Below are 24,106 nucleotides of genomic sequence, written 5' to 3'. Positions count from 1 at the left end.
TCACCTCCTGCCAAGAAGCTCAGCTCCAGGACCCCTCAATGAGATACGAACTTATTCTTCTAGCTCTTGGCTTGGCTCTTGGCAGGAGTATCTCGGCATAGACAAAGTTCCACCTTTATGTACTAACCCAGACCATCATTTCTTACTCCCTATTTGGTGGGTCAGTCTCAGCCAATGCCTGGCTCTGGTCCACTAATATTCTGATGACAAAAAGCTGAAGATTCCCTGGGGAAATTTCACTTCCTGGACAAATCATGGCAAGGAGACAGCAATGATATGGAGCTGGCCCCATATCTAAGAATGCTGGCTCCAAATTCACTACTTAGAATTCCTGATTGATAATAGTTTATGACTTCCTCAGACTGATAAGATAATCACTTGTGCCTATATATTTTAAGATGACAATTCTTTTCAGGCCAAAAAGGCCAAGCAAATAAGATAAGAGTCTGCCATTGAGATAGTATCAACAGACAGATGTTCTCAACAGACAGATGTTCATCCAAAGCAAACATGAAGGGCAGAGATGGAAGGGAGGAGTATTTGAAATCTAAAAAAACAAAGTACTTACTGAGGTATGTATCCAAAGGTATACAATTCTCTAGGTCATCTGTAGGTGACAGAAGCTCACAAATACTTTCAGCTGTGTGGTCCTCGGGGAATTTGTTCTGGTCCCCACATTTCTTGAGAATCTCCACACAATCTGATCTTAAAAAGAAAAATATACACAAATTTGGGGTTCAAGAACCTCCTCATATTGTCTAATCAACATCAATCCTGTTTCTGAAGCTTTCCAGAAGGTGAGTTTTCATAACAATGTTTCACAATTGGTTAGATCAAAGTAATGGCAAAAGAAAACAGGAGTCATAGAAGACCTGAGGTTGCATAGTAGTAAGTAATGTATTATAGTATCAAAGCATCCGTAGCTTTCTCTTATCTGAGATCAAAGGCCTTCCTCAAATTTTACACTCATACAGTTACTAGTATTGATGTGACTTGTCCCTTCTTTGAAAGGAAATTAAACTAGGCTTTTTGCAAAATCATCCATCCTTTCTTTTAGGACCTTAGGCTTGCTTGCTTTTTCCTCCCTCCCTTCCTCCTTCTCTCCCTTTCTCTTTTTAAATATATTTTTAGTTATCAACATTAAGGTGTTTGGCCTGTAACAACTGGAAGTACACTACTTTAAAATTTTCTCAGTCCTCCAAAGGGATTTGATTCCTTTTCTATAAATTTTCCATACTAAGAGTCTATAAATTTCCCACTGGCTGCCTCTAGCTTGTTGCCTAAGTTACCCCTCACTTTCCCCCTTACTCAGGTGATCCCCAGGTCATGCCAGAGAATTGATCTGGATTCTGTTTAAGGTTGAAATAATCTTCAATCAGTCATCAAGTTCCAAGGAGCACCAAGACGCACACCAACATCTTAGGGGGTGGACATTAACCTGGTCTTTAGGAAAGTTTTTTGGAAAAATAGATGATTGAAGATCAGCTGGCATAGATTACTATGTGGCCAATACTTTTGGTTTCACTCAGTATAGCAGCTTTCCTCTTTACTTCATCCTAGATCTCCTAAGCAAACCATTCACAAAATGTTTACTAGAAACAGGCCTCGATGACTACATTCACTAATTCCTTCACTCATCAAACATTTATGGAGCACCTATTGTGTGTCAGGATTATGTTAATCACTGAAGAGGAGAAAAAGAGGAAAGAGGAGACAAGAAAAAGGAGGCACAAAGAAGAATAAACTCAAGGAGAGCAAAGTCTAACTAAATATAAGACAAGTATAGGGGCGGCTGGGTAGCTCAGTTGGTTAAGCGTCTGACTTTGGCTCAGGTCATGATCTTGCGGTAGGTGAGTTCAAACCCTATGTCCGGCTCTTTGCTGACAGCTGACAGAGGCCTTGGAGCGTGCTTCAGATTCTGTGTCTCCCTCTCTCTCTGCACCTCCCCCACTCTCATTCTATCTCTCTCTCTTAAAAAATAAACATTAAAAAAAAGACAAGTATACAAAATAAAATATAAAAATAGAATTGTGTATTGAAGGTATTCACTAAAGTTTCTGGAACTAAATTGCATAAGAAAAGTTCAGATAAAGGTCTATAAAAATTTGTAGTAAGGATAAATTACTATTAGCTGGTGAAATATGGGAAGGTTCCACGGGAATGATGGGCATTTGAGAGGAGCTAAGAAACACAGGCAGTGGGCAAGTGGAGATGGAAGAGTAATTCAAGCAGAGGAGGAAAAAGTAGGAAAGCACTTGACATGTGGGGTGATGGGCAAACGAAGTGGTAGGAGGGAAAACTCTAAAGATAGGCTGTGGTTCAGATCATGGTCTGAACCAGGACTGGAGAGTCATTATTATGAGAAACTTACTTGCAGATAATACTTCCCCGGGATTTCCTATGACAAGGTTTAATCTGCAGTGAACAAGCTACTGCTTTCCACATTTCTGGCTGGCACTTCTTAATGTCAAGAACAGGTATGTTGATAAACGGCATCTTTATGCTTCCTTTCTCCCACAGCTTCATGTCATTCATGGCTCCTTGATCTGACTGAGCATTACAACTCCTAAAAAGTTCTGTTGGCCTGAAAAGCAAAAAGGCCAGAATCGAGAGACAATTATTTTCTAGAGAGAAGATATGGGTAAAATCCTGACATACTAATGCATCAGGAAAACCTGATTTTTTTAAAGAACGTACCTATGACGTATCAAAGGATATCAGCTTTGCATGTATGGAGATTCAATGTAGACACATTAAGATTTTGACTGCATCTTTCCTTTTTAACAAAAGTTAAAAACTTAAACACTCTGTATGGGACTATCATCTCTAGACTGTATCATTTCTTTCATATTACAAAATAATGAGTCCAGGTTTTAAAAACTGAGGTATAATTTATAAAAAGACAAAAAAAAAAAAGCATTTCCATCATGTCAGAAAGCTCCCTTGTGTCACTGTCTAGTCAATGCCCTCCCCACTGACTATACCCCAGAGGCCACCTCCATTCATACTTATCTAGAACTTTATATATAAATGAAACATATTGTATATGCTCTTTTGGGTCTGGTGTCTTTGGCTGAACAATTTTTTTAGATTTACCTTTGTTATGTATATCATAAGTTGTTGTTTCCTTTTACTGTTGAGTAGCATTCCGTTAATAAATGTACCACAATTTGTTTATCCTAGTAGTTCTCAAACTTTCGATCTCAGGACCCATTTACACTCTTAAAATTACTGCATTCTCAAAAAGCTTTTGTTTATGTGGGTTACAATCACCAATATCTATGACATTATAAATCAAAACAGATCTTTTGATTCGTAGTTCTTAATTCATTTAAAAGGATAAGCCCATTACATGTAAGAAATAATGTTTTTGTGAAACATAACTATATTTTTCAAAGCAAAACTAAATTTAGTGAGAAGAATAGGACTATTTCACAGCTTTGAAAATCTCTTTAATATATGGCTTAATAGAAGACTGCTGGATTTTCATATCTTTTCTTGACCTCAATCTGTTGTTACATCACATGTCTCTTTTTTTTTTTTAAGTTTACTTATTTATTTTTGGGAGGGAGAGAGAGAATATGGGAGGGACAGAGAGAAGGAGAGAGAGAATCCCAAGCAGGCTCCACGCCGTCAGTGCTGAGCCTGATGTGGGGCTTGAACTCATGAACTGTGAGATCACGTCCTGTGCTGAAATTAAGAGTTGGTCACTTAACCGACTGAGCCATCCAGGCGCCCCAATTACATCATGTGTCTTGCAGCACTGGGGAAACTCCACTGTTCACTCTTGTGAGAACAAGAGTGAAAAAAGCAGATCACAGCTTAGTGTTATTATAAAAATAGTTTTGATCCCATGGGGTTTGGGGACCATGGACCACACTTTGAGAAATCCTCGTTTATTAATTCACCTGTTTATAGACAAAAAGTTTTGTTTCCAGTTTTCATGTCTCTTCATGCCTAACGAAGAGCATTTGGGGTCATAACTTTCTAAGAAACTGCCAAACTATTTTCCAAAGTGGTCACACCATTTTAGACTTTAAGCCACAACATATGAAAGTTCCAGCCGCTTTACATGCTTGTCAGTCTTTTTAGTTGTAGATGCAGTTTTAAAAATTGCATTTTGCTGATGACCAGTCACGTCAAACACCTTTTCATGCACTTCCTGGCCATTCAGGTATCTTCTTCTGTGAAGTGTCTTTCCAGCTACTTGCCCTTTTTAGAAAAAGTTGTCTTTTCACTATTGAGTTATAAGAGTTCTTAATATATTCTGGATATAAGTCCTGCTTCAAATATATGTATTACAAATACTTTCTTCCAGTTTGTGGTTGGCCTTTTCATTTTCTTTTTGTAAAATTTTTTTTTTAAGTTTATTTATTTATTTTGAGAGAGAGCGAGAGAGCATGCAAGTGGGGAAGGGGCAGAGAGAGAGAAAGAGAGAGGATCCCAAGCAGGGTCTGCACCACCAGCACAGAGCCCGATGCAGGGCTTGACCTCACAAACCACAATATCATGACATGAGCCAAAGTCAGATGCTTAACCAACTGAGCAACTGTGGCGCCCCTGCCTTTTCATCTTCTTATTGGTGTCTTTTGATGAGCAAAATTTTAAAAATTTAAATATTTATTTTATTTAGCTAAAATATTTTATTGGGATAGAAGTTACAAAGAATATAATGCACAGATCTTGAGAGTTCAGTAAGTTTTGAAAATTGTATTCACCCCTGTAATCAAAGCCCCAAACAAGATATAGAATATTTCTATCACCTCATAGAGTTCCCTTATGCCCACCTCCAGCCAATTTCCTCTTCCAAAGGCAATAACTTTCTGATCTTTATCCTCATAGATTATTTTTACCTATTCTTGGATTTCATATATATGGAATTATAAAGTCTTTATTTTGTATTGGGCTTTTTTTATTCAACATAAGACTCATCCATATTTTGGGGTTTATCAGTAGTTTGGCCTTTTCCCTTGCTGTATACTATTCCATTGTTCGGATACACCATGTGTTTTCATTCCCTTCCTGATGTACATTTTATTTATTTTTCCCCAAATTCTGGGTTCTTATGAATAAGGTTGCTATATAAGTCTTTTTTGGAATTAGATTTTCATGTCTCTTGGGTAAATGCTTTAGAATGGGATTGCTGGGTCATGGACTTGACACTGCAAGGAAACTCTTCAAAGGTCTTAAACCATCTTTATACTCCAAGCAGGGAAGTATGAGAGCTCCACCTGCTTCACATATTGTCACTCAAAAAAACCCCTTTTTTTTAATGTTTATTTATTTTTGAGAGAGAGCGAGAGAACGAGAGAGCGGGGTAGGGGCAAAGAGAAAGGGAGACACAATCCAAAGCAGGCTCCAGGCTCCAAGCTGACAGGGCAGAGCCCGACCCAGGGCTCAAACTCACAAACTGTGAGATCATGACCTGAGCTGAAGTCAGACACTTAACTGCCACCCAGGTGCCCCAACTGTTAATCTTTTAATTTTAGCTATTCTAGTGGGTATGAGGAGGCATCTCACTGAGGTTTTAATTTGCATTTTGCATAAACAGTGACAAAGAACTTTTTCATATACTTAAATGGCTATTTTGATGTCTTTTTTGCTGAAAGACCCTTGACATTTTTTTGCCCATTTTTCAGATTGGGTTATTTGATTTTTTATTATGAGGTTGTAGGAGTTATTTATATATTTTGGTTACAAGTCCTTTGTCAAATGTGTGTGAGTGTGTACATGTGATACACTGAATATCTTCTCTCAGATTGTGGCTTGCCTTTTCAAATTTTAAATGGTGTGTTTTGGTGAACAAGTGTTTACAGTTGAACCTTAACTCATTAATTTTTTTCTTTTATAATTGGTATATTTTGTCTCCTGTCTATAAAATCTTTGCCTGCAGCCAGATTGTTAAAATAATCTCCTATGTTTTCTTTTAGAAACTTTGTATTTTCAGCTTTTATGTTGTATTCTATGACCCCATCTTAAATTAATTTTTGTGTACAGTGTGAGATAGAGGTTGAGGTTCTTTTTTTTTCATAAACATATTCAACTGTTCCAGCATTGTTTGTTGAAGAGATGTTTCTCTTTGCATTGAATTGCCTGGCTGCCTTTGTTGAAAATCAATTTACTGTGTGTGAGTCTATTCTTGATTCTCTGTTTTGTCCTACTGATCTATTTGCCCAAACTTATGCCAATTTACATTGCTTTAATTTTTGTTGCTTTATAATAAGTCTTGAAGTCAGGTACTATAAGTTCTCCAAATCTGTTATTTTTTTGAAACTTCTTTTAGCTAATCTAGGTCCTTCGTATTTTCATTTGAATTTCAGAATTAGCCCGGAAATTTCTATTTTAAAAAGCCTCTTGGGGGGCACCTGGGTGGCTCAGTCGGTTAAGCATCTGACATCGCCTCAGGTCATGATGTTTCGGTTCACAAGTATGAGCCCCATGTCAGGCTCTGTGCTAACAGCTCAGAGCCTGGAGCCTGCCTCAGATTCTGTGTCTCTCTCTCTTTCTGCTTCTCCCCTGCTAGCACTCTGTCTCTCTCTCAAACATAAATAAACGTTAAAAAAAATACTTAAAAAATTAAAAAAAAAAAAGCCTGTTGGAATTTTGATTGGGATTGCACTGAATCTAGAGGTCAGTTTCAGGAGAATTAACAACAATATTGAGGATTCTAATCCATGAACATGGTAGCTCTCTCCGTTTATTTACTGTCTTTAATTTCTTTCTGCAAAGTTTTCTGGTTTTCAATGTATAGTTCCTACATATTTTTTTGTCAAATTTATCCTAAGTATTTCATGTTTTTTGACGCAATTGTATAAATTTGTATTTTTAAAATAAATTTCATTTTCCAGTTGTTTGTTGTTAACATACAGGAATACAATTGGCTTTTTTTTTCTTAAATGTTTATTTTTGAGAGAGAGCGAGTAGGGGAGGGGCAGGGAGAGAGGGGGACAGAGGATCTGCAGCAGGCTCCAGGCTCTGCGCTGTCAGCACAGAGCCTGACGCAGGGCTGGAACCCACAAACTGCGAGATCATGACCTGAGGTGAAGTCGGACATTCAACTGACTGAGCCACCAAGCGCCCCTATAATTGGCTTTTGTATGTTAACCTTGTATCCTGTGACTTTGTTAAATTCAAGGATTTAAGGAGAGTTTGTTTGGAGATTTTGGGGCATCTCCTTTTGTGGTTCCCACCTTTCTGGGGTTTTCTACTCCCAGCAGTCCCAAGCTCTGATCTCCAACTCCTCTGCCCAAGACTGCTGCTTTTTGCATGAACTCTTTATGCCAGGCAAGGAGACAGAGTGTGCCCATGAAGGGAAAACTGGATATGTGGCTCTCATGCAGTGTGGTTTCTACCCCTCCTGCTTTTGGTCCTTCTCTAATGACTTCAAAACAATAGTTTTTTAATATTTTGTACAGAGCTCACAATTGGTACTTGTAGAAGTATTAGTCTGATACAAACTACTCCACTATCCCCACAAGCTAGAACTATGTGTCTAACTTTAAATTTAAACATTTCATAGATTTCAAATTTCCTCAATCTCTAAGCCAAGTCCTTATTGGCTAACACTCTATTACTGGCTGTAAAGATATCTCAATTTTCTTATTCAAAATAATATTCTGAATACTTTTAAAAGAATGGGATTTGTGTTAGTTTGAACCTTCTTCTGGCCCAAATGATTGACTTTTTCCTCTTTGCCCTCCTCATCTCCAGGCTGCAGCTCACAGAACCAGCCCCCTCTTGTTTAGAAACTCTCTCTGGCTTCTCTGATATGGTGTTCTCTAGGCTTTTGGATGCCTTTTTGTTTTCTTCACTGCTTGTTCAGCCATTCAGTTTTGGGCCCTTGTTTTTCTGACCATACTTGATACCCAAGAAAATATAAGTAGGTAAGAAAACATTTTTGCATGAAATAGGGAATTCACTGAGTGAGACCAACCACCCTGGAGGTCCTTCAAAGTAAACTGTTCACAAGAGGGCATTTGGATGGCCAAATTGCTCACAGTGATTTATTCTGCAATAAATTGCTTCTACTGGTTCTGTAGTAGAAGGGAGTGGGTAAGATTGGTAGACTGAAGGCAGAGAAGATTCTTTGAACTCTAGATGCTTTAAGTATCTCTAGTCTAGTCTAGTCTTGAAGTGCTTCCTTTCTTACAGGTGATGTATCAGATGGGTTATATAGCATTTAAAGATGAAATAAAGAAATGCTACTTCCTTTTAACTTAGCATCCGAGTAAAAATGAGAGTAAAGTGGTCTTTTCAATTACTTAAAAACAAGATAATTAATGATAAAATACTTCTATTCCATATATAATAATTTGCTCCTACCTGTTGTTAAAATTAGTACAGTAAGTAAGATTTCTACAGCCCAACTGGCAAGGTTCCCGGACATCTGCTAAACAGGTCAACATGGACACTTCCACTGGATTGTATTCACAAAAGCGATCAAACTCTTGCCAACTCTGTGTATTGCCCCAGCTCATGCTATAAAGTTTAGTGCACAGTTCTCTAAAACAAAGGCACAAATATAGAAACACAGGTGAGCCAAGTGAATACATAGTTTAGAATATGAACAAGAAAAAAGTACAAAAACCAAAAGACTAAAATTTATCCCCTAGAATTTAGAGCCATAAGCAGAACTTTTCCATGAAAATGTTAGCCTTCTTTTATTACCCATCTCTTTCCTTTATGCCATGGTTGCTACAAAGCTCAGTGCTAAAGGTAATGTTTAATTATATTTGTACATCTTTATTCTTGGCACAATTATCTCTTCCATTTCTGATCCCTCTTTTACCTTTCACGTAAGATAAGGCATACAGTTTTTCCTCCACAAAGATAGATTCCCCTATATTTATATTTATTTACTTCCTATAAATAAAGTAAAACTGTGTAGTAAAACTGTGACAAGGTCCTCAGACCTAAGAAGCTTTACAGACTTAGGGTTCACTAGTTTCTCCCTGAAAAATGATCCCAAAGTCATTTATCTTCCTTAAGATACACCCAGATAGTCTACATGTAAAGGCTTATGAATTCCAAAGCTTCTATATACTATTGTAGTTAATACATGACAATCTTATTTGTAGTACTTGGTGATTACAAAGCAACTTGACTACATGCATATAACTAAAATAATATCAGTACCATTTCTCAAGTGCCTTCAAATTAGTTTTATTTTTAAAATTTATAAATGTAATAAAAATGTAAAAAAACATAATATAAAATTTAATACTACCAAAATACAAAGTCATAAGTAAAAATTCTCCACTCCTACCACATTTTATTTGACTCTCATTATTAAACCTTTGAGGAGGATGTCTTTACTTTTATAAGTTTGTTCATTCATTCTACTGATTTTTACTGAGTGCCTATTTTGTGTTAGACCCTGTTCAAGGCACTGGATATTCAGTGGTAAATAAGAGAGACGGGTCCCTGCTCTCAATGGAGCTTATACATCATAGAGATAAAGAAGGTGGGATCAAGTTATATTAGGTACTTTGAGCTGGGAACCAGTCCTTTCTCTAGCCCTTAACTTTCTCTATGACCTTGGACAGACTGTTTAATAACATCGCAGAATTAGTTTTCTATATATAAGCAAGAATTACACAAACTGACACCATAAGATGTCATAAACTGACATCATAAGGTGATACAATCATAATGTTTCACGAAGAGGAAATAAGATGGAAATAAACCACAAAACCTTACATCAAGGTAAGGCAGGGCAAAGTGTTTTTCAGTGAAGTTCTACTAGGATAACACAGAGATTCCAATCTCCAATGGCTTTAGGGCATAAACTCTTTTAAAGACATTCAAAGAATTACTCAGCATCCCTCTCATAAATATATTTATTAATGCAATCCAATTTCCTTAATTACAGGACCAAATTAACTTCTCTTTAAGATCTTCTGTTAATTTTCTTTGGATATTTTCCAGTTTTTTTAAATATTTTTGGTAAAGTTTGATGAGCTACTCTAGGCACAATTTTTGCTAAAGGTCCATTCCATTTAGAAACCACAGAAAAGACTGTTTCATTCCTGGTAGATGATATTAATTTCAGGATGTTCTAGTAATATATACTTCTTTTTCACCTAAAATCTCCCTATAAAGCAAACTTCTATTTTCACTGGTGTTCTACCACGACCTTAGTAATCTCCATTTATTCTTGTCTCTAGATTGTTTCTTCCATCTTATATTTGTGTTAATTTTTTATCCCTAAGTGTATCATCCAAATGAATGCTAATACACTGCTATCTACCTTTGTGTATGAGTGCCAATCCAGATCATTCACCAATATATGCAAAAGGTTGGTTAATGTTCAAAGTTTCATAATTTAACAAAGAGAAATATGCTTTAGACGTCAGATCAAAACATCTTCTAAACTGTAAGCTTACTTAATGATAGCCTTCAGGGTAGAATCCAAATTGCACCATCTTTAAATATTTATTATCCTGCCAATGCTAATCCTCTATACCCCCAAACACAGTTCTTTTAGCACTTGATGTTCAAAAACAATGTTTTCTATAAACAACACTCAATAAATATTTGCTAGATGGAAGAGTTTGTATCTTCTCAACTCCTGAGTTTATATCTTCTCAACTCCTGATGAAAGAGTTTATATCTTCTCAACTCCTGCGAGAATATAACATACATTTGCTAGCACTTAAAATCACGAATTAAAATGCTATTTTCTACTGGTTTTAATAAAGGAAAATGAGATACTGACCTACATGTTGAAGTGTTTGCTTTAGAACAACAATGCAATTTAGCCCCATCAAGGCCCGTAGAGGGAGGAGGATGTAGAGTGACTCCAGGGTGAACAGATTGTGAGCTTTCAAGAAAACACTGCCAAAGAGGATCCTGAGGCAAAGGCTGAGTTTTACAACCCTCGATGAGGCCATCAACAATCTCCATTTCTGTTTTCTTAGACATCAGAATTCTCTTGCAGGCATTTTGGCAAGCATGGTCTTCAGCTCTGTCACAGCAATATAAACCTACGTTTTCAGGATACATGTGGCTTAATTAGCTGATTTTATGTCACACACTGCTCAGAACAGAAGAACATGGTGGTGTACTGGAAACAATACCACTCAATCACATGTCAATATCTGCAGTACACAGGGCCTACCAAATTTTCTCTCCATTACTTTGCAGCATAGCAAATAGATACCTACGTGGACTAGGTATCTATTTCCAGAATTCACCACTGTCCCAGTCATGGGATCTTTGGCATCAATTCTACATAAATGAAAGGTCATCTCGTCTTCCACCTGAGAAGCCCTTACATGTAAAGTATCTTAAGTTCCTGGAAAAGGTACTATACGTTAAACTGGAATTATTTCATCCTAGAAACAACTGCCTAAAAGGGATTACGTTCTTGGCAGAGAGAGAGAGGAATAATTTCAATAGCAAAAACCACAAACACCATATTTCATGACATTCTGGGATATAAAGCTCTTATATATCTATACAAGTTAATCAATCTAAGTTGTAATTTAAATAATACAATAGCAAACTGTGACAAAATGTCAGTTTCCTTCTGCTTTTAATTTTCTACAAAGAATCAGAAAATAAAAGCACTTCCAATCAGATTACAGATTTCAGAAGGAGTTCTTTGAAGTAGTTTTCTCAGGTGTCTTTGACTTTTTAAGAAACATATTCAGGACAGCTTTCTTTTCCACATTTCCTATGTATCAGTATAGACATTTGAGATGGTTGTTCTTCTACCCTTAAAACATCTTGCTGGTTTTTGTTTTTGTTTTTGTTTGTTTGTTTATTTATACTTTGAGCTGCTACCACCTTAGCTCCAGCAGCACCTCTGTATAGCCTAAATGTCAATTTCTATTACTCTGCCTTTAAAATGAATGAAGATCATTTGTGGCAAATGCTTCATCCTCTGATATTCACCATGCAGCCACACCACAGTACGTCATAAGCTTTAGAGCTCTCCTTTAGATGCTGGACTTACAGGGCACATAGCACTGCTTCTGAGTTTACAAAAACAAGTCTTTCAGTATCCCAGTATAAATCAAAACACTGGCATCCAGCTTATAAATCTTGTCTTTTGTCAGTTTGGTTAATTAGTCAATTGTTTAAAGTTTGTTCATCTCTAAATAAAGAAGATGGATTATAGGATGTACAAAGCTGAGACTTTGAAGACCCGTAAGGTGCAGGTTCATTAGGAGGCCCTGATTTTCAAAAGTATCAGGATTTCTTCTCATTTTTATGATGCTTTTATTATAAAAGTAATAACTGCTCACCATAAAAATTCAACCATCACAAAAACACATAATGTAGAATAGGTATATAACTAACCATATTATACAGTTAGTTCTACAACTTGCTTTTTTTTATGTCTTGGACTTTCTATATAAACATACTTTTTTCTTTATTTGGATTACATAGTATTTTTATTATACAGATATATAATTTATTTCATCAATTTTAATCAATACCCTATTGATGGGTATTTGAGTTATTTCTAATTTTTCTCCATTACCATCAGTGTTGTAGCAAACATCTTTCACGTGCATAGATACATTTTTGCAAATTTATGAGTTTTCTTGAAGGAGAAATTCTAAGAAATGGGATTCCTAGATTAAAAGGTATGGTCATTTGAAATTCTCAATTTCCTATCAAAATATCCATACCAATGAATTCTCCCATCCTCAGAAACAAAGAGTGCTTGCTTCCTCATACCGTTGACAGCTCTATCTTTCTTGGTACCTTTCAGCTGTGACCATAATATCCAATCTGCCAAATCTAAACACCAAAGGAAGTCTGGTGTTTCCCAAATGACCGAGACTACAGATATCTACAAGAATTTACTTCCTTTTTACAAATTATTTTACCAAAGATTGAAACAAGAGAAATATATCAATTTTACTTACTATCTGTTGGGTTCCTCATTGGATAAGATTGGGTGTAATTGTTCACACAGTGTATTAACTGTGGACTAATAGAGGCACAATAGTTTTCCACTGCTTTGATCTGAGATGGGCCAGGAGAAGAGTCTGTTCGAAAGATGGCTTGACAGTATTCTCGGCAGTTTGTGTGATGGCCTGCATAACTGCAACAAACTGAGCCCACTGAGGGGGAAAAAAGGAGAGGTTGATGGAATGGAAACAGCTATTTGGTAACAATAAAGCATCATAATATTGATAGAACAATTCGCAACTTTTTGAATTGGAGAATAAAACCATGCCACAGAAGACAATTACTTTAAATCAGCACTACTTTCAGAATAGTATACTCCAAATAAGACATTTCGGAATAGGACATTCAGGTGCTCACTGGTACAAGGAAGTCTTATTTGTCAACTTAGAATCTATATAGTCCAGTGAGTCTCGGCAGGAGCAGCACACCCCTGTGGGAGACTATGGAGACACGTGGAAGTATTTTTGGCTTTCATGATGACTTGGGGAGCTACTGCTAATATTTAGTGCATGGGGACCAGGGCTGTTTACTCTGCAATGTACAGGGCATTCTCACAGTGCCAAAACTGTTTCCAAAAATGCTAATACTGCCCATGCTGAGAACCGCGGGCACAATTTCTTTTCATGTTAGACTTGTGGAGATTTATAAACAAAGCAAGGCAAACAAAGCCAAAATAAAACAAGACCCCTCCGGGGGGGTTTATAAAATAGGACGAGTAAAAACTAAGAGATATCAGGCTCATTTCATAAATTTGACAGTTATATAACTGTATATCTTGAAAGAAATCTCAAAAGTTCTGTTCCATTTGAACATCTCCAAGGACATGCCTAAGTTGAAACAGTCTTTACCTCACAACTGATGTGAGCTGCTTTAATACTGAAAAGTAAACCCCGCATTTGAAATACATTTATGGATTTATGTATTTTTAGAAATCGAGGAGGAACCATCTCAGGTATCTGGGGAGAGCTGGATGCGTGGCTAGGGGTACAGATGTGGGATTTAAACTGGAGAAGAAAAAAAGACCCTCACAGGAGAGGTTAGGGGGTCTGTGGAGGGCTTAAGGGAACCAAGATGGAGATATGGCAGGAAAACAGGTAAGAGAAAGGCAGGTAGGAAATCTCTGATAATTATTAGAGGTCGTGGAGGAACGAGAATCAGGTTTCTGGTGAATCCCACAGACCAGGGAATGAGCAGGGAATCCAAGCAACTTCCAGAAATAATGACAATGATAAAACTATACACAAATTAAACTAGGACTGAACTGATGGCAGGATAGGCCTTGGTTTCCTGCACCAGGAAACAGTTTCATAATTACTGTGCCACCTGTTTTTAACTTGTAATTACTACTTACTGTGCTCACTGCTGAACTGTTCGATTTCAACACAAAGAATAATTAATGGCTACATTTATCACTGTTAACCTTAGTGAGGATAAACTGAGGGATGGGGGAATACTGAGGACAGAAGAGATAAGTGAGAATAAGCCAAGGATGCCCATCTTCTGATTCCTCCATGAGGCTGGCTTCCTCACTAGTGTGGGAGGACAAAGATTATGTGCGACACTATCTGGGAAACTGTGAATTAACCCTAGTTTGCGAGGGTTAGAAGATAAAGTGCAGCCAGCTAACGTTTCTTATTATACTTTGATAAACCAAACTGCCAAACTAATCCAAACAACTCTTCTGTTCCTCAGCTGTGTTTTCCCAGCTGTAACTGCTCTCACTACTCCCTTTACCTGTGATGCCCTTCTCCCCATCTGCACTGTTCATATCTTGTCCATCCTTCAAGGCCCAGCTCAGCTACCAACTCCATGAAGCCACCTCTAAAACCCTGGCAGGGGGTGCCTGGGTGGCTCAGTCGGTTGGGCGGCTGATTTCGGCTCGGGTCATGATCTCATGGCTTGGCTCGTTTGAGCCCCGCGTCGGGCTCTGTGCTGACAGCTCAGAGCCTGGAGCCTGCTTCGGATTGTGTCCCCCCCTCTCTCTACCCTACCTCCGCTGGCACTCTGTCTCAAAGGTAAATAAACATAAAAAAAATATTTTTTTAAACCCCGGCAGGATGTGATCCCTCCTTCCTCTAAACTCATGCAGCAATTTTATCAGTGCCACTATCCCATATCCTCCATGTTCTAGAGTTTTTTTTTGTGCACAGATTGTGTCCTCACGTGCATGTATGTCTGCACAGAGCAAGCAGTCAGTAAACATCTGCTGAGTGAACTGAGAGGAAGCCTTCAGCAAGTGCTACATTGTATGACCTGGGAATGCTTAATTTCTGTAAGTAATCCTATTTATTCAAGGAGAGCATGATATTCCCATCTAACAGCAGTATCTGCTTTGTAAATCTGCATTTAAGACATGGCAATTGTCATAATTCATGAATGGCCTGGACACCCTAGAGGAAAGAGCCTATGAGAACCCTGATGGGCTTTTAGGCAGCTTACTAACAGCCCACATCATAATGCCAGGTCTTGGCAATATTTATAACAGCTAAATCGTATTCTGTAAACTGTGTTTTGCTCCTTGGACTGCTCATATAACCATTGACAAAATACTTACTTTCATTTCTGCTAATGCAACTGAAAAGAGCATTCTGCAAATTAAAGAAAAACAAACAAATTAACCACCATGCAGAATTTCTAATTTTATTCCACTTTATGGTTACATGGAAATCAGAATATCAAACTATTTAATTCTTCTCCAAATCCAAAGCTGAGGATGAAGAAACTGAGATGGCATCCTGGTGAAAAAAGAAACCACCATCTAACACATACTGGGGGTCAAGATCCTCATCCTGAGCCATAAGCTGATCATGTTATAGCAAACCATGTTTATGTAAAGCTGTACCTGTGTATGTGGGGGTAACCTACAATGTATTAATCTCAATTATCTCTTGCAGTATATAAAAGGGCTCCCAGAAGATAATATAATAAAAGGTATTTAGGGAAACAGAGATTTCATGTAACTGCTGCATTTTAGAGTTGAAACGTGCTTAGAGAGCATCCCTAATTGTTCTCAAACATGGCCATGCACTAGAATCACCTGGGCTTCCTAGGCCTTACTCTACACTTACAGAATCAGAATCTGGGAATGAACCACAGAAATCTACATATTAAGGCTTCCAAGATTATTCTTATGTAATTATTGAATCACTATATTGTACTCCTGAAACTAATATTAACACTGTTTGTTAATTTTACTAGAATTAAAATAAAAAATAAAAAGATGATTCTTACATAGTCACCCTGGGATGTTGGGGTATCTCTCTACCATTTTAAAGATGAACAAACCGTTTCCTCATCAGAGGGGAAACTGCCCCAGGTTACAGAGCAAGTCAAAAGCAGATAATGAGAACAGAATTAGTATTTCTAGAGTTTTTAGATCACTGTTCAGAAAATATCACACTATGTTAAAGTCACCGTAAGGAAAATAAGAGGTAAAACAAGACGAAAACAAAAAACTCCTTGTTCAAAGCCATTTGGATATTTAGAGCCTACGGGCTATGATTAATATCTCTTACAAGTAAAAGAATGAATTCCTAAAAGAAATAATATAGGCATAAATAAAAGGTAGATGGAAATCAAGTGCTCTTACAGTTGAATAGAGATGACTTTGGCTTTTAGTTGTAGCTAAATCATAAGCCGGCTATGTGATCTGGACTTTTAAAAGGACCAGCTTTACTGACATTTAAAATCTACCTTCAAGGATCCATCTATGTAGTTGTGTGAAGCTGTACTACATTCATTTTCTCCACTAAATAATATTCTACTGTAGAAATAAACCATACTCTATCCATTTAAAACAAAAACCCAGGCCTCACAGATAAGGGCTAATGAATTGGATCAGTATGACTTCTTTCTGCTAGGGCTCTCATCAAGCAATATGAGGGGTGAAAATAAACATTCTTGGTGTTCTTTAATACTCATTTCTAGATCTCTCTTCATCTATTTTTCTTTGTTTGACTTTTCAACTACCTGTTACAGATAGCCATCTATTTTGGTCGTGGTTTTAGGAACACTTTCCATAAAATGATCTAAATCAATATTAAAAAGCAATCTGCTACTGACTTTCCAGCCCCCTTTGATTCTCATTGTCTTTCTTTTTCTAATAAACTGGTTGTTCTTTTGGGCTTGGCTGTTTTGACCTTGTACTTGAAGGAGTACATTTATTATCTTGGTGGCCATCCTGAGTCGCATGGCCTGATCTCCAGTTTTGATATTCTTCCAATTACTCATACAAGTCTCCAGAGCAGTGGTTCTCAACTAAGGGTGATTTGCTTCCCAGGGAACATTTGGCAATATCTGGAGACATTTTTCGTTGTCATAACTGGAGGAGCAGCGTGTGCTATTGGGATCTAATGGGTAGAGGAGTCCAGAGATGCTGTAAACATCCTACAGTGCGCATGGCAGCTCCCTGACAACAATAACAAACAACAGCCCAAAATATCAATAGTGCCAAGGTTCGGACACCCTGTTCTAAAGACTTCCAAATTTTTTCAAGCTGGAATTTTGGAAATTTGACCTTCCAAATAAAAGAAATATCACTCTGAGTTGACGTGTAGATCACTTCACTTTAGAGAGATACTAAAGGAAGGACACAAAACCTGAAAAATGTCAGCGATCACCTAATTCAACCCCTTATTTGACCAAAGCCAGTGATGGAGGCCTAAAAAGGAGAACTCTAGCTTTTACCCACAAATGGGTTGGCAGACTATGACACACAGGCCAAATCTTGCCTGCTGCCTACTTTTGTAAATGAAGTTTTATTGGAACAGTCACACCCATTTGTTTACATACTGTATATGGCTACTTGATACTACAATGGTAGAGTTGAACAGACAGAGGCCATACAAACTGCAAGCCTGAAATATTTGAGATCTGACCCTTTACAGAAAAAGTTTGCCAACCCCTGATGTAGGAGGGCACAACTGTCTCCCTCCATGGCACAACCAAACTTCAGAAATGTTCCCTAAGCACCTCTCATTTCTCTTAATGTTCATTGATAGACCTTTCAAGGATAGATTTACCTTAATTTATCAAACTAAAAACATTCATATTTCAACACGGCAGTACCTTTGGTACTGATACCATTTTTACATCTCTATTTTTATCTTTATTAATTTTAAGGTTTTAAAGAATGGTCCTTCATTTAAATATACCAGTTTTTGAAGAATTCATCAATTCTCTGTTGCTTACTTCATACTCATGATTTCAAACTCTGATCATATCCCTCTCTTTAATAAAGGATTCTTAACCTTAGGATACCTTAGCTAACTATATCTATTATATGAACTATAAGCAACTCTACCTTTTCACTGCTTAAACTATTGCTGATTAGTTTGACAGGTCTTAAGACACACATAATGAGTTACACCATTAACTTATAATTTCTTCATCTCTTAAGACATTTCTTAACTCCTGGAAATGTCTGGTCGCCATCTGGTGGCAAAGGAGGTAACTGAGGCTTTATACTAAAGTATGGAGCCTCTTCTGACCTTTTGCCACCAATACTATACCCACTGTGCCTCCATAGATCAGCTCCCCCGCTCCGTTCATCTTACTCTAGAATAGATAAAAATTACAGTGTTACCAAGATGAAGATCTACCACAACCTCAGAGACCCAAGAACACAGGCAGATCCCAAGAGATCTGCAAATCCAAAAGCCTTCACTATCCAGCTGGAGACAGATGTACACAGCAAACAAAGGGCAGAGCCAGGGCTACAACCCAGACTGCTCTCTCATGACACTATACCGTAAGAAGACTGGATTCTTTTTTTGAATGAGGCCAATGCAAGGTTGCATTTATGTCCACAGAATAATATCTTTTCAAGTCTCCTTTTTTAGAATCAGCACATTAAACTGTGGGGAAAACAATCATTTCTTGAGGGTAATATTATTTCCCTTAAAGATACTTGATCATGAAATCTTTCCTCAGGTAGCTACTTCCAGTTCTCTGCCCTACTCTTGCTGGTTTTGAGAGAACTGCAGCAAGCCCTTCCACCCAGCGTTGGGTTGCCCAGAGGGCAAACCCAGCAGAAAAATAAAATACAAAGTAAAATCAAAGTAAAGGGAACCATATGTGATCCTTCAAGCCACACTGACCCTCCTTTAGGTGAAGAGCCATTGGGGTGCATCTGGGAGGTAGACTTTCCTGGTCAAATCACTTGTTCAGAAGTTGGGTCCGTGGATCTATTTTCTGTCCCGGCCACACACACTTTTCCATTTCTGGGACTCCTTTCTAACATTTCTCCATTTGCCCACTCATCTCAATCCTTTCCCTGGCCACCACCCTTCTGCTTCTGGTTCTCCCAGCTCCCTCCCCATCCTCACCAATGATGAGGATGATGAAAACAAAACAAACACTGACCACATGAATCTTGTAAAAAAAAAAAAAAAGAAAGAAAGAAAGAAAGAAAGAAAGAAAGAAAGAAAGAAAGAAAGTTTGACTTTAGAAGTTTTAGTTACTTCTGGACAAAGACCCAAAAGAGAACATTTTATAAACTGTTATTTAAGAGTCTCTGGGAGGGAGGGGAAAGTGGGTGATGGGCATTGAGGGGGGCACCTGTTGGGATGAGCACTGGGTGTTGTATGGAAACCAATTTGACAGTAAATTTCATATATAAAATAAAGAAAGAAAGAAAAAAAGAAAGAAATATTAAAAAAAAATAACCTGTTATTTAATGTTCCCTATTTCCAAGGCTACTAGTTAAAAGTAAAGGAGCTGCTTTATTCCTAAGGCCTCAAAAATAAAATGTTTCTTTTTCATAAATGGACTGAAATTTCTCCCACTTTGAAGTTTTGCATTTCGTATGAGGAATCTAGCTCATCAAATGCTAAGTTGGAGATATTAAATAAGTGACCTTTATTTTATTTTAAGTAAGCTCTATGCCCAATGTGGGACTTGAACTCACAACCCCAAGACCAAGGGTTGCATGCTCTACACACTGAGCTAGACAGGCACCCCTCCATAATTGCCCTTTAAAAACAAACATGTTTTTAAACCTCTACAAGATGTTTTTTCCTTGTTGTGGACACTATGGCTTTTTAGTTAAAAAGTTTAAGCGACTAGATTATGTAAAGGATTTAATAGCATGATATGGATATCGCTAAACAAGTGATTCTTCAATTTCTTCAGCCTCCCAAATAGTAAATATCATTTTAAGAGTTGGATGAAAACAAACACCCACAACTAAAATAAGATTAATAGGTCTAGACTGCTCAAAGAAATTTGCTCATTATCACCAGAGTATCCAACCAACTGGAAGCAAATTCAAGGGCAATATCTGCAGCGTAACACAAGAACTAGAACAGAACTCAGCACAGAGTGTTTGTGGTAGAGTGACTGTAACGATAGCCCCAGTTCTTCACATTTCCCCCTATCTCTCTCTCTCACATTAACTTTGGACTTAGCCATGTGGTTTTTTTGGTCAAGTGGATAGTAGCAAGCTTGAAGCAAGCAGAGGCGTGCACAGACACTTGCATCTTTCCACTCCCTCTCTTGGGTCCCTGTCATCACCACGGGAAACATGACTGAGAGGGCTAGAAGACACACATGGAGGAGAGCTGAGCTGACTTAGCTAAGAGCATCCTAAGTCAGCTAGGCTCACGCTGACCTGCAAGCTGATTGTAGATGCATGAGTGAGCCCAGCCCAAATCAGCTAAGCTTGCTTGGCCAGGTCAGAACTGCCTACCTGGACTGTAGAGTCATAAGAAATGATAAACTGTTATTGTTTCAGGCTATGGAGTTTTTGGATGGTCTGATTCACATTATTGCGATAACAGAGTATTCAGTGTTTTCTGGACTCATTCAGACATTGCCTAACTCACTGACATTTATACAAGGTTTCCACATACAATTGCTATTTACTCTGAGACAAAGAACCTTGTGTAACTCAGCTGTCCAGAATGGCAAAATTTCTATTAAAAAATTCTATCTATAAAAATACTAACTGTATAGCACCTATCCGCAGGCAACAAATTTCTGTTCACCCTTTAAATCTTACCTGCTCTGTGAAGACTTTCCCATTACACTGGGCATTGTCTGTTTGTTTTCTTCAGGCTCCAATGTGTCTTGTACAGACTTTTGGCAATGTACTTGTCTCACTGTATTGTAATGACCTATTTGTCTCTTCCCACGGACTAGGCTATGAGCTTCTTGCAGACAGTGGCTAAATCCCTTCACCTTGTGCCCTGAGAACAGTGCCTGAGACACATTAAGTGTACCAGTGCAGTGAAGGTTAAGTGAATGAATGACAGACGCAAAGACAACTGAAAGGTGGATTCTGCCCCAGGAACTCAAAGGTTGAGTATTAAAAAGTGACCTGTAAACAAAGAATTATACTATAAGGTGACAAATGCTATAATCAAGCATGTAAAGTAAAGGGGAAGTAGCAGTCAATTTTATGTGTGTAGAGGTAACAAGGCTGGGCAGGGAAGGTTTTTAAAGAACCGTCTAAGCCAGAATTTAAGGCAAAGGTTGTTGCCAGTTGGACGGGAGTACTGGTGTGCTAGGACCAACTTTTGCAGGGCTTGGGGTGGAGGGAAAGTCCTGATTTGTAGTATTTACTGATGTTTGTGGTGAAAATACGCCCCATCATGGCTGATTTCGGGTTAAAAACTGGCTGGCAAAATTCCTGAATATTTAACAAGCAGTTTTCTCTAGCTAGTAGGAGCTGGCTCCAGCATACCACTGGAGGGGGTAATAGGATGGATTCAGGGAGAGGGAATTCTAGGTAGCACAAACAGGTTGTCCAACTACAAGTAACAATCTGGGAAATCACAAGTAGCATACTACTGAAGTGTAAAGGAGAAGAGTCAGCAAAAGCTTAGTTTACCAGGCTGAGGAACATGAACTATATCCCATAGGTGAGCCATTGAAGGGTTTTAAGTAAGGGAGTGACATGACCATATCTAGTCTTTAAAGAGATCATCTTAGGAGAAGTGGAGAGAGTAAATAAGAGGAGAAATTAGATAGGAAAGCTAGTTTGGCAGCTACTGTAGTCCAGAAAAGTGGTATAGGGGCCTGAGCTGAGGCAGTAACCGAGGATCTGGAAAGGAGACCGACTTAAGATGTACTTTGGAGGTAAATCTTCAGGGCTTGATAACCAATTATTTGTGGGAGGTGGTGAGAAAGAGGAAAGAGTAGACAATACCTCTTAGGCTTTTAGTTTATGTGTCTGGGAGCACTATACTGGAATAACCAAACAGGAAATGTAAGAAAAAAATGGTAAGTTTTTGTTCTGGATGCGTGTGTGTGTGTGTTTGTGTGTGTGTGTGTGTGTATGTGCACGCGCGCACACATGCACGTGTGTGCTATGTAGCAGTGGGGTGGAGGGAAGGATGGAAAGTAACAATCAGTTCGGCTGATTTGAAATGCGAGTTGAACATCAAAAGTATCCATATCCAATAGTGATTCAAGAACTCAGAGAAAGAGGTTAGCAAAGAAGATTCTAGAATTGTCATCATATTGGGGCAATTAAAACTATGGAAGTAGATGAGATTGCCTAGGGAGAAAAACCTGGCCATTTAGATTAGACCAGGTCACAATCTAATCAAACTCCGATTTCCCTTTGGGATGATCTCATTCATGTGACTTCTGAGAAGAAAGGACAAGAGAGGAAATATTCTAGCACAGAGACTGAATAGGAGTTATTCCCTTCTAATACAAAATATGACCAAAAAAAACCCCACATACAAATGGAACATAATGAAGGTTTTATATATCTTAAGCCAGTACTGCAGGACCTAATAGGTTTCGCTCTTTTTGGAGCTCATCAGCTGCAGGTAACGGCTCATGTTGACTCTGATACAGGGTATCAGTACAGCATTCTGTCATTTACAAGCCTCCCATTCACAGTCTTCTATTACTATATTCTGCCAATTCTTGGGGTTGCCTTAGAACTAACTAAAAGAAGCTTTACATTTAGGTCCTGAAGGCTTTGATGGGGCAAAGTACCACATTCTTTTTGCTAAATCCCCCAAAGCTGACTATCAACAGCCTAGACTGTCGTCTGCCATGCAAGATGGTCTACTCTATTCTTAAAGCACTGTAGAACAGATCCAATCACATAAGGCGTGGCAGGCCTCAAGCTGTCCAGAGAATCCTGCTGGCCCTGACATCCCTGCCTTATCTCTAAGTTTTTAGGGCTATTTCTTCATCCCTTTCCTTTATGCTTCTGGTAGTAAATCTAGAATCAAGGTTAATTTGAGAGAAAAAGGAACAAAGTAAAATTAATACATAGAAATCTTTAAAGCAGGATATTTTATTGTGACATTTCCTGAGAATACACTGTACAGCCTGTGTAGGCAAACATAAATATGTACTAAACACTGGCATCCAGGGATGTGACAAACTATCATTTGTGCTACGGAGATGGAGGAAAACTATATATATTTACTTTTATAAGCACAAATATTTCTAGTGACTTTAGGAACTGAGTGGCTGTAGTACAGGAAGTTACAATGAGACTTTTTATTGTACACCATTTTTAGTTTTGAACATGTGAATATTCAAAAAATAAAAATTAACACATATCTGCACCTTTCTCTTACACACTGAGCTGTGTGTTGACAGGATGGTGCTGACAGAAATGGCTCTGAAACTCGCAAGGCTGGCCATCTTTGTTTTTGTGATTCTTAGAGCCTCTTTTTAATATCTCCTCAGAGTCTTAATTTTATCTTCGCATTCTCACAGAACCAGAGCCCCAGGACAGAACGTTATTTTAGTTTTGTTTAGCAACTGTTTAGTTTAAAACTTAAATGCCTTAAGGTTAAAAAAAAAAAGTGAGTCCTCACAAAAATACCTCCAAAAAAAAAAAGCTAGAAAGAAAGGAGAGAATTGAAAATGATATTTCTAAAAAGAATATAAAGAAAAGTACAGAGAAGGATCTGTGAAAGGAAGAAACAAGTAAAAATGTGAAAGTCTGATGACAAATTTGTATCACTGTATTTCAGTGGCTCATGCAGCAAATGGAAAGGTATTTATATTTATGACTATTATGTTAAAAGAATGGCAGTAAAGCCTGCCATAAAGGTATGAAATAGATTTATGAACCCAAAACTAAAGTTTGTCTCATCACTCTACAGCCATTGCCAACTCTCTGGAAATTCATCACCCACACATCACCTTAATGTTTATCTTAATCAAGAAAGAAACGATGAACAACAAAAAAATTTTAATTACC

General features: G+C 37.9%; 1 protein-coding gene across 1 annotated transcript in view; it reads right to left on the bottom strand.

Annotated features, from left to right (window-relative positions):
• RECK (reversion inducing cysteine rich protein with kazal motifs) overlaps nt 1-24,106 on the bottom strand; it is an 85,660-nt gene that overhangs the window by 37,113 nt on the left and 24,441 nt on the right. Inside the window, exons 7-12 of the mRNA XM_030294138.2 lie at nt 15,482-15,515; nt 12,882-13,079; nt 10,718-10,985; nt 8,323-8,502; nt 2,372-2,584; nt 569-705 (exon numbers count right to left, since the gene is read on the bottom strand). Coding sequence (XP_030149998.1) covers nt 569-705; nt 2,372-2,584; nt 8,323-8,502; nt 10,718-10,985; nt 12,882-13,079; nt 15,482-15,515 — 1,030 coding nt within the window. The remainder of the gene's footprint in view (nt 1-568; nt 706-2,371; nt 2,585-8,322; nt 8,503-10,717; nt 10,986-12,881; nt 13,080-15,481; nt 15,516-24,106) is intronic.

This window comes from Lynx canadensis, chromosome D4 (genome assembly GCF_007474595.2).
Source record: "Lynx canadensis isolate LIC74 chromosome D4, mLynCan4.pri.v2, whole genome shotgun sequence".
In the NCBI taxonomy this organism is placed as follows: Eukaryota; Metazoa; Chordata; class Mammalia; order Carnivora; family Felidae; genus Lynx; species Lynx canadensis.
Note: the sequence above shows the minus strand (reverse complement) of the source record. Positions and strands in the feature narration are given on the sequence as shown.